Below are 11,273 nucleotides of genomic sequence, written 5' to 3' on the forward strand. Positions count from 1 at the left end.
GTCAGCCAGCAGGATGGTTAATAGAATATCCGGGTCACAGAAGAGAACACTTAAGAATGGGACTCGGAGCCTTTAATGCTTTCCCACGGGGATTGTGAGCGTGCACTTGCGTCACTTGAATTCCGAAGCTTCCGGAATCGGCGCCCCTCCCCGATCTGTGGTTGGGCCGGAGGAGTGCGCTTGCGCATTTTCTGGCGGCGGCGGTTCCTCGCTACTTCCTAGCTGGGGGTTGGGCAGGACGAGTGCGCCTGCGCGCCTGGGGCTCGAAGCCCTTTTTCTTGCTCCTCCCCCCGGTCGGCGGTTGGGAGAAGCGAGTGCGCTTGCGCGACTCCGCCCCAGACTGCCTCGCGGCTCGCGTGTGGCGGTTGGTGTCTCCGTTCTCCGCTCGCAGCCCCGCTCTTCGCCTGTGCAATGGCGAGCGCCTCCGCCCTCGCGGGGAGCTCCGGGCTGGGCCTGGGCGCCGTCGGCGGGGCCGGGTCCTGGGGAAGCTCGAGCGGGGGCCCGTCCCGCTACGTGGCCGGGATGCAGGAGCTGTTTCGGAGCCACAGCAAGACCCGCGAGTTCCCGGCGCACAGCGCCAAGGTGCACTCGGTGGCCTGGAGCTGTGACGGGCGTCGCCTGGCCTCGGGCTCCTTCGACAAGACGGCCAGCGTCTTCCTGCTGGAGAAGGACCGCCTGGTGCGCTCGGCCCCGGGGCGGGGGGCGGCCGGAGGCCGGAGTTGGGGGGCTTAAGGGGCTCCCGGGCTGGGGAGGGAGGCCCGAGCCGGACAGGCCTGCTTGGTTTTCCCTGCAGACGACGACGAGGACGACGGTTGCCCCCCCCCCCACCTCTGCCTCTGCACGAGCCCCCCCCTTCCGTTACCTTCGGGTTCTGGTCAGGTTTCACCTCACAAAACTTCCTTGTACTTCTCGCTCCTTCCCCCCTTTATTCTATTAGTATTTCTCTATTCCTTAACAAGTTGTGAACTTGTATTCCAACCCTCTTCCTGTTCCCCCATAAGAATTTGCGTTCATTGACTTTTTCTTTTGTTATTATATTTTTCGTTATAATCATAAATACTTGCTATTTTCAACAGAAATGGGAAACCTTCACGTTCTTGGACCGTACAAAACTAGCAACTTAAAGATAAACCTGTTATTTTTGGTCAAACATTTTAATTAGCTCCTAGATTTGTCCCATTTCAAGTCCACCTTGGGGAATCAGACCAAATGATTTCCGAGGCATTTACCTGCTCCTGGTAGTAGGTTAATTTTTTTTTACTCCTGCTAGTAGGTTAATTTTTTTTTTACGTTTTTTTTTTGCAAGGCAATGGGGTTAAGTGACTTGCCCAAGGCCAAACTTAGGTAACAAGTGTCTGAGTTCGGATTTGAACTCAGGTACTGTTGATTCCAGGGCCAGTGCTCTATCCACTGTGCCACGTGGCTGCCCTTTGTAGGCTAATTATTAATACTTTAAGGTTTTTTAGATTTTTCAAGGCAATGAGGTTAAGTGGCTTGCCCAAGGCCACACAGCTAGGTAATTATTAAGTGTCTGAGGCTGGATTTGAACTCAGGGACTCCTGATTCCAGGGCCGGTGCTTTATCTACTGCGCCACCTAGCCGTCCCATTAATACTTTTTTTCAAGCTAAATTGAAATATCTGGAGTTTTGGGGAGTTGAAAGTGATGGGGAAAAGTGAAGGAGAAATATTTGGGACCTGAAAATTGTAGGGTGGGAGAATAGGGGAACTGGAAGATTGGAGGAGGGGAGGGGGTACAGGAACTAAAAGAAGTAAGTGGAGGTCATCATTGGAAGAAATCCATATAGAAGAGTCATTGTGGCTATTTTAGCAACCCTACACTATTCTGACTTATAATTATTTTCATTTGACCCATTTCAAGTATTTATGTCTATTTGAGTTAATGGATACCACCCTTATTTTAGGCAAAAGAAAATAACTACCGAGGACATGGGGACAGCGTGGATCAGCTTTGTTGGCATCCCAGTAATCCAGACCTCTTTGTCACTGCATCTGGGGACAAAACTATTCGCATATGGGATGTTAGAACTACAAAATGCATTGCTACTGTGAATACTAAAGGTAATTCTTAAGAGGACGGAAGGTACTGTCATGGTGAAGTACATAGTGTTATAAGAAAATTGGAGCAGAAGACAATAGGGTATAGTCTCAGTTTTGACCTTTTAACAACTCAGTTTGGGGAAAGTAAGTTTAGCTCTGAGTCTTGGATTTCCTTTCATTATTTTCACTCCAACCTCACTTTCTATATTGTAAAGTAATATAGAAATGGGAGCTAATATTTTAATGTGTATTCACAGAACTAATTGATAAAAGATTTTATTTATTTGTCCTGCCTGTACTTCCATCCATACATCTACTTGTCTAGTAGAAGGAACACTGGATTTGGAAGTCAACCAACCTGGGCTCAAATTTCAGGTTTATTGCTTACTACCTGTAACTTGGGATAACTGGGCTTCAGTTCGGTCATCTGTAAATTGAGATTAATATTTGTACAATCCAATTCATAAAATACATGGAAGTCAGGAAGACTTGAGTTCAAATATGGCTTTGAGGTATTTGCTTATGTCATCTGGAGTAAGTCACTTAAACTTAATGCTCCAGGCCCCATGGCATCAAATTGAATGGATTCTCTTTAGGTGTCATATTGATTTAGAACATCATAAACATAATTATCTTTTTAAAATTTTATTAATCATTTCTTAGTTACATTTTAATTTGATTGGGAAGGGGGTTTGACTCTTACTTTAGGTAGTAGTTCTTCAATTCAACCTAAGACAGTAAGTTGTAGAGGAGATGTATTTATAGAAGGAGGCTATTCACCCTTCTTCACTTAATCCTTTCCATTGTGTGCACTATGCCAATGAAATCACAGGTCCAGTCCTTAGCCCTATCTCCGTTTGTTATGAGGAAAGTACTTTGTAAATCTTAAGTCACTGTAAAAGTGAGTTTTGATTTGCCATATTTGATGAGATGATTTAGGATATCTTAAGTTTCTGACTAATACTAAGCTTACTAATGAATGCAGTATTCAGTTTCATGGTGGGTTTTTTTTTAGGCTTTTTTGCAAGGCAAATTAGGGTTAAGTGGCTTGCCCAAGGCCACACATCTAGGTAATTATTAAGTGTCTGAGGCAGGATTTGAACTCAGGTACTCCTGACTCCAGGGCTGGTGCTCTATCCACTGCACCACCTAGCTGGCCCCGAATGCAGTATTAAAAGAAAAATTTTAATCTTGTATTATAATTACCCAACTTGCATTTATATAATGCTTTAAGGGTTATAAATCTCCTTCACATAAACCTTAGGTGTAATACAGTGTCTGCAAAGATTGCTGTCTTCATTTTATTGACTGAGATGTGCCCTAGGGTCACACAGCTCGTAAATATCATAATTGGTATAGGAACCTAGGTCTTTGAACTTCACATCCTGTATCTTTTCCATTTTAGTATAGCTGTTCCTTAGAAAATTTATTTGGTGGATCTTGGTCAAGTCAGTTTGCTTATTTTTTTCCTTTCTAGGGGAGAATATTAACATTTGCTGGAGTCCTGATGGGCAGACCATTGCTGTGGGCAACAAAGATGATGTGGTAACTTTCATTGATGCTAAAACCCATCGTTCAAAAGCAGAGGAACAATTTAAATTCGAAGTAAATGAAATCTCCTGGAATAATGATAACAATATGTTCTTCCTGACAAATGGCAATGGTTGTATCAACATTCTCAGGTAATGGTATCACCCAGCTCAGGGTAATTTCTCCTATTTATAGCTGTTACAGACTTGTAGAATGTTAGAACTGGAAGGAAATTTAGACCTTCGAATATCTTACTGGATTGCTTATAAGTGTCAATTCACATTTAAGGCTATGCTTGTTAGATTTGTTTCCTCTTTGTTTTGTACTGATTTTTAACTTCACTTTTTAAATGAATACTTTTTTCCTGTCATTATTTTTGCTTTTGCTACCTTGAAATAGTCTCTTCCCCCAGCTTCTTCCTCTGCTCCCATTTCTTGAATTTACTTAAAACATAGGATGTTAATTGGAAAAGGGATTACCTACTCCAACTTCCTCATTTTATAGATAAGGAAACATACTGATAAAACTGATTTGCTTTAGGTCATACTTTTGGAGAGTAGTTGAAAGGGAGATTCATACCCAGTGTTCTTTCCCTTATACCATGGAACCTCCTTGGAGGTTGGGATCCATTAGATATTGAACTAGACAATATAAATTCCAATATAAATGGAATGGAATGAGTATCGAGAGATATTTTAGCTCTACTTCCTATCTTGGGTTTCATTTAAATAGTCATTACTTTGGGGAGAGAATATATTCATCAAAGTGATTGATTTGCAAGACAGCATGATGAGAGGTCTAACTCGTGATGAGTTCCAACTCTGCCTAGTTAGCAGTTGTATTCCCTTGGATAATTCTGAACTTCACAGTTTCTGCACTTTTTTTGGTTTATTTAAATCTGGTTCTTTAAAGACTTCTTAAATTACAAATTATTTTTTTTGGGGGGGGTAAGGCAATGAGGTTAAGTGGCTTGCCCAAGGCCCCACAGCTAGGTAATTATTAAGTGTCTGAGACAGGATTTGAACTCAGGTCCTCCTGACTCCAGGGCCAGTGCTCTTATTCTTTGCACCACCTGGGATAATTCTCTAAACCAATTCACTAAAGTATCTATTTCTTCTCTCTAAAATGAAGGAATTTAGTCCTTTTCATTTTGTATCTTGCATTTTGTGGTTTTTTAATTTTTAAAATATTTTTTTAGTTTGTTTGCAAGGCAAATGGGGTTAATTGGCTTGCCCAAGGCCACACAGTTAGGTAATTATTAAGTGTCTGAGGTCGGATTTGAACTCTGGTACTCCTGACTCCAGGGCCTGTGCTTTATCCACTGTGTCACCTAGCTCCCCCATGGTTGTATTTTTTTAAAGAATTCATAACATGAAGACATTCTCATCTCATTATCATAACTTAGATTTGTATGGTATTTTATTAACTACTTTTTGTGCTACTCTGAGCAAGTCACTTAACTGCTCTGGACCTGTTTCTTCATCTGTAAAATAAAAGCATTAGGTTCCTCCTAGCTCTAAATATATCAACCTAAATCTAATCTAAACTCCTCATTTAACAAAAGAGGAAACTCAACACCACAGGGAGGAAGTTTTTATTAAAAAATCCTGTGAGATAGGCCTAGAGCCAGCATTTTCATCCCTAATTTGACATGTATAATAAAGGTCCAGAATGGTTCAGGATCACTACAGTTACTCTAAGTGAATGAATTGCATTTTGAATCCATCCTGATTCCCGAGTCCATTGTTCAGACTACTTGGCCAAGGTATAACTCTTACTCATAAAATATTGGAGAGCTTAATGTGTAAATTGTACTGTGCTAGGTTCTGAAGAGAATATGTAAAATAAGTACTGATTCTTATTCTCAGGGAGTCTAGGAAATTAAATGAAATGTGAACACACTTTTAAGTACCATGTGAATAATAGGATGTGTGCTTCATTGTTCAAGAGGAGTGAATGAAAACTAACTACATGTTGATACTATTAAAGGAGTACAAACTAAATGGCAGGTGAAGTCCAGGGAAGCAAACTTATGTTCTTTTGAATGAAGGCATGCTCCCTTATTGACAGGTGAAAGAAGCAAAGACACAGATCTAATACTTGTATTGATAGCTTGAGTGGTGCACTTCCTCCTGTGGTGTTCAGTTCCCTCTTCTGTTAAATGAGGGGTTTAGATTAGATTTAGGTTGATATATTTAGAACTGGGAGGGACCTAATTTTATTTTACAGATGAAGAAACAGGGCCAGAATAGTTGTGACTTGCTCAAAGTAGCATAATAAGTAATAGACCTAGAATTTGAACCCAAATGCTTTGACTTCAAATCCAGTGCAGCTTCTCCAGTACCTTGCTAAAGTGTCCTGTAACTTTTATATTCTGTGCTGCTGTATCTTGTATTTCCCTGTTAGTCCTAAGAGCACCACTGTCCTTGCAATTACATAGTTTTACAACCTAGGATTTTTTCTTGATTTCCTTCCCTGGTTTTCCTCTTTTTCTCTCCCCTCTACTCTCAGAAATTTTCAAGTTCTGTTGCTTTCACATTCAGAGAATCTTTTGCACTCATTATCTATTCCCATCAGATAAATTAACATTTTTATTGTGTCCTGTTATATTTGCCTCACAAACATTTCTCACTCTAGTCTCTCCTTTCTGAAGAGCAATCCTTTATAATTAAAAATAAATAAGGAGAAAAAGTTCGGGAAAATGAACCAGCATATTGTGAAAGCTAATATTTTCTGAAGTGTTCCCTACCTATATAGTCCCCCACCTCTACAAAGCAGTTGAGGGGGAAAGAAGTGTCTTGTCATATTTCTTCTTTGAGACCAGGCTTAGTCATAATTTTGAGCATTCATTTTCTATTGTTTTCCAGCAAGCATTTGAGGGACTTAAATTCTTAGTCACCAAACATTTATTATTTGCTTGTTATGTGCTAAGCACCATGGTAAATGTTGGAGCTACAAAGGCAAAAATAGCCCTCAAGAGAACTCTCTTTATAATGGGGGGAAAACCAAGTAAATTATCACCAAAGGAAGAGATATAGAAGAGATGAAAGGCATTTTGAGAGGGAAAGGTAGGCATGGGGTGCTGGAGGGAGAGGCCTTCTCCAGAAGGTGACCAGAGATACCAGTGGTGAAGTTGGAGATTGAATCTTAGTTCTGGTGAGAGCCTGTGAAAAAGAAGGGAGTTTGTGGTGAGAGCCTGTGAAAAAGAAGGGAGTTTGGTAGATGGGAGCAAGTAGACCTATAGAGAGATCTTGTCACACTCATACCACTACCACCATGGTTCAGGTCTAAATTTTCTCTTGCTTGAATTATTTAATGACATGAATTGAGGAAACTAGGTTAATAGAGCTGGATTTGGAGTTAGGAGAACCTGATTTCAAGTCTAATCTCAAGTGCTAACTCAGTGACTTTAGGCAATCCATTCAACCTTTCTTAGCCTTACTTTCTTCACTTGCAAAATGGAGATAATGATGTACCCTCCCTCCTGTGGATGTTGTGAAGACAAAATGAGGTATAAAGTATGAGATAAAATAGAAGGTTTAGGTTTAGTGAGAGATGCAGGCAAAGGATACTGAGAAAAATGGAAGGGAAAAATTAGTTTGATTTGTATATAAGAAATAGCTTTTATAAGCTCATCCTAAGATAGTGGTAATTGATGAACAAACATTTATTAAATACCTACTATGTGCTAGATAATGGATTTGAAGGTAATGGGAGTTTCCTGTGCCTTAGTGCAGAGACAACATGGACATTTAAAGTATCTGCAGAATAAATGCAAACTAGTTGTGGAGAGGGGAGGGATGAGTAGGTGATGCCTGAAATAAACTTGGAGAGATGAACTATATATGGAATACTTAGTATGTGCCAGAGAGGATTTTAAGTGATGGAGGTAATGAGAGAGTAGACTCCAGTCCTGGGAAGAAATGAGGGGAGGTATAAACAGGATAAGAATTATAAATGTGCAGAAAGGTAGAATACAATTTATCTGGTTGTCACACAGTTAATTAGAATTTGAGTCAACTCCTAGTCCAGTGTCAGCCTTGTCACTGGGGTTGTACTTTGAGTATGTGGATAAATGGTCAACGTTCCTTGTGTGTTTTTTCTTTCTAGTTACCCTGAGCTGAAACCTGTGCAATCAATCAATGCTCATCCTTCCAACTGCATCTGTATCAAATTTGACCCCACGGGAAAGTACTTTGCCACAGGAAGTGCTGATGCACTGGTTAGCCTTTGGGATGTTGATGAGTTAGTGTGTGTGAGATGTTTTTCCAGGTTAGTAGCATTTCCTGACTGTTCATTTGGTAACCCCTCCTTCATTCTATTCTCCTTTGTTCTTTACATTTCTTAGGTGACGTTTACACAGTATGCTGGAGGCTTTTAGGGTCTATTTAATGTGTGTAATATTTTGTGAATATCAACCTATCACTCAAACTGTCCATCTGTTCTTGCTCTGGGACTAGCCCATTTCCTCTCTCTCTCTCTCTCTCACACACAACACACACACACACACACACTACATAAAAGAATTGTATTTAATTATGAGTAAAAATTCTATTTTCTTTATGCTATAGATTGGATTGGCCAGTTAGAACCCTCAGCTTTAGCCATGATGGGAAGATGCTTGCATCAGCATCTGAAGATCACTTTATTGACATTGCTGAAGTAGAGACAGGTAAGAAAGTTATGCTTAAAATTTAGCATCATTTCCAGTGATACATGTTTAGTAAAGCCATTTCACAGAATCACAGAAAGTATTTCTGAAAACAACCTTAGGTCTCTGTTCTAGCTTTCATTTATTCAGATAAAAACTGATGTGAAAAACTTGTCCAGGATATCACAACTAGTAGGTGGTAGAGCTGACTTTGAAAGACTTTTTAAAATTAACCTGAGACCTGAGTCACTTTCTGAGAGAGCAGTATTTTCTAAACTCTGTTCCTCCACCCCCAATGTTTTTACACTTAATATAAACAAATTTGTGGTAGTGGAAAGGTAAGATGTCTAATTATGTCTAGAGTTGCATTTTGTAGTCATTAAGAACCTCTCTTAGTCACTGATTTAATTTGGAAATGCCTTTCACTTATGTTTCTAAAGCTTGAAAATAGTATTTTTAGATAAGAGATTATATAAAGTTATTTTGACACCCTTTTAAAGTACTATTGATGGATAGGCAAATTTAGAGTTTCAGAGGTTGATAAAAGCCACAATCAAAGATATAAAATAAGTTAAAGAACTTTGAGATAACCCTTTGAAATGCTTATACAATGATGACCAGCCAGTAACTTAAAATTCATACTGATTTATTGTTATAGTTAGAGAAAACCGACCTTTTATGGTTCTCAAGAAGTCAAATTGAAGAAAACTTTGAGGCAGCTTTACTTTATATAAACCCTTTGCTTCACCTTAATTTGAGGAAATGACTGAAAAACATTGGGAGGAGGATTTTTTTTAATTAATACAGATTTTTGAATCTGGGTGAAAACCCAAAAGGAAAGCTACAGATCAATTTGTCAGATGCCTCATCTACAAAATGAGGAATGATATATGTAGTACCTACTTAATAGAATTATGAGGAAAACATTTTGTAAATGTGGATTTATTTTGACTCATACTTTATTTTGGGAAAATTTAAATCTTTAAATATTGTCAAAATTCATTTTTTTATTATATAAATATTTGTTTTCCAGTTATATACAATGGTATGTCAAAATTTATTTGAAAAAATTTTAGTTCTTCAATTCTTTTTTGGTGCCCTTATTTTTCAAAGGAGAGAAAACTCACCTTTTTCATTCTTGCAAGTTTTGTAATGGAATAATATGTTCAGAATCATTTAGTCTACCAATCTATGTTTTAGAAATGGACTGAAGTGGAAAGGGTAATGGATTTTGTCAGGATTCTTGAGTTTAGATCCTAATTGTGGTGTTTCCTAGTCCTAGCTCTTGAATTTGGGCAAGTGGTTTTCACCTCTCCGAGCCTTATTTTTTTCCATCTTTAAAATGAGAATAATCCTTAACATATTATGGAGCTCACAGGGTGATTGTGAGAAGGTATTTGTTAGGTCTCAAGAGTGCTGTAGGAATGTGAAACATTGATTTCTAATAAATCTGTATGTGAAATCTGACTTTTGCTTTCTGTGTATGTTGATTTCAGGTGATAAGCTCTGGGAGGTACAGTGCGAGTCCCCAACATTCACGGTGGCCTGGCATCCCAAGAGACCTCTGCTGGCATTTGCTTGTGATGACAAAGATGGCAAATATGACAGCAGCCGAGAAGCAGGGACTGTGAAGTTATTTGGACTTCCTAACGACTCTTAAAAAGGAGTTTGGAGGGGCTAATGTAAGAGGGGAATACGGATTCAGAAGAGAGGCTGGGTTAAAGACCTGGGAAAGTTAGGGATCATTTTGTCTGTTTATTTTGTCTGTTTTTCCCTGATAAAACTTCCCTTGTCCCCAAACATGCCTATAGGGAAAAAAAAGTTGTTTCCATGTCCATGTGTTTTGAATATAATACCATGTTTGTTTGCATTATGTTTGTGGAAGTGGTAGGGTGGTAAGAGTTTCCATTGTAATCTGTTAATGCAAAGAGCACACTGAACTGAGTTGTGGAGTCAGTGCAGTAGAATTCTTTGTTTGAGGTTGGGGGTCTTTGTTCACAGCTTAGTTCTGTTATTTTGGAACTTTGCCTCTCTGGGCCTTATTTTTCTCATTTTTAAAATGAAGGATTTGGATTATTAAATCCTATTACCTTTCTTTCTTAGGGGCTTGCCCCTGTGCACTTTAAAGAGTCCTAGGAGTTTCTTCAGGTAGCTGAATAGTGTTCCCCTTCTCCTTTTTTTCTTAAAGTATTTAATTTGGAGAAGGTTTTGTAAAGGTGTACATTTCATAACCTTTGCAGACTCTAAAAGTTTGTTGATCTTGAGGTGACCTCACTTCCTTGATCAAAAATTTCATGACCCATATTATAATTTCATTTATTCATCTTGAATAGAGATGAAAAAGAATGATGCTTTAGTGCCACATTTCCTGAAAATAATAGCTCCCTCCTCTGTAAGCGGGGGAGGGGGTTAGATTAGATGACTTCTAAATTACTATGATCCATTTTTTTTATAGCATTTGGCTTACAAAATAATTTCCTCACAATAACCCTAAGGGGGAGAGTACAGAGATTATCACCCCCATTTGATAGATGATGTAATTGTGGCATAAAGAGGCTAAGTAATTAACCCAAGGGTTACATAGTTAAGTAGATATTTCTGCCTGAGTGACTGTAGGTGGTATAGCATAACTTCAAAATTCAAATTGCTACCTCATTTGGGTATCCTCATATATGGTGTGTCTTGACAGCTCTCCTCTGCTTATTATACTCATTGTACTTGTTGGGTCCAGGGTGGTTAAGAGGAATGTAACATTTTGGGAAAGTATTTCTTTAAGTTTTGATATTTCAACTTTAAATAAAAGTTAAATTTTTGGACATTCTTAGTAAGGTGTTGAATTTCATGTTTCTTTGTGAGAAATGGATACAATCTTTGTTATTTACCACTTTGAATTCCTGATTTGAATCTCTGAGAAGCTGAAGCTGATCAGTGATCTTTTAAGCTGTTGCTGCTACCTTTTGCTAATACTGGTTCACAGTTCTTTAATGAAAGTTTTCAATGTGCTGTGAAGGATTCAGGTTAGAGATTGTTATC

General features: G+C 39.0%; 1 protein-coding gene across 1 annotated transcript; it reads left to right on the forward strand.

The window, feature by feature from the left end:
- Nucleotides 1-243: 243 nt before the first annotated feature.
- Nucleotides 244-11,061, forward strand: THOC3 (THO complex subunit 3). The gene is made up of 6 exons (XM_074212349.1): nt 244-678; nt 1,924-2,080; nt 3,537-3,741; nt 7,700-7,861; nt 8,161-8,261; nt 9,737-11,061. Exons 1-6 carry the CDS (start codon nt 412-414, stop codon nt 9,898-9,900), a joined length of 1,056 nt encoding a protein of 351 aa, XP_074068450.1. The 5' UTR covers nt 244-411; the 3' UTR covers nt 9,901-11,061.
- The last annotated feature ends 212 nt before the right edge of the window (nt 11,062-11,273 follow it).

Source organism: Macrotis lagotis, chromosome 1, assembly GCF_037893015.1.
Source record: "Macrotis lagotis isolate mMagLag1 chromosome 1, bilby.v1.9.chrom.fasta, whole genome shotgun sequence".
Classification (NCBI taxonomy): Eukaryota; Metazoa; Chordata; class Mammalia; order Peramelemorphia; family Peramelidae; genus Macrotis; species Macrotis lagotis.

Coding starts and splice junctions, on each gene's coding strand:
- THOC3 (XM_074212349.1), top strand. CDS start 412: ATGGCGAGCGCCTCCGCCCTCGCGGGGAGCTCCGGGCTGGGCCTGGGC. Junction 3,742..7,699: donor GGTTGTATCAACATTCTCAG/GTAATGGTATCA, acceptor TTTTCTTTCTAG/TTACCCTGAGCTGAAACCTG. Junction 8,262..9,736: donor CATTGCTGAAGTAGAGACAG/GTAAGAAAGTTA, acceptor TGTTGATTTCAG/GTGATAAGCTCTGGGAGGTA.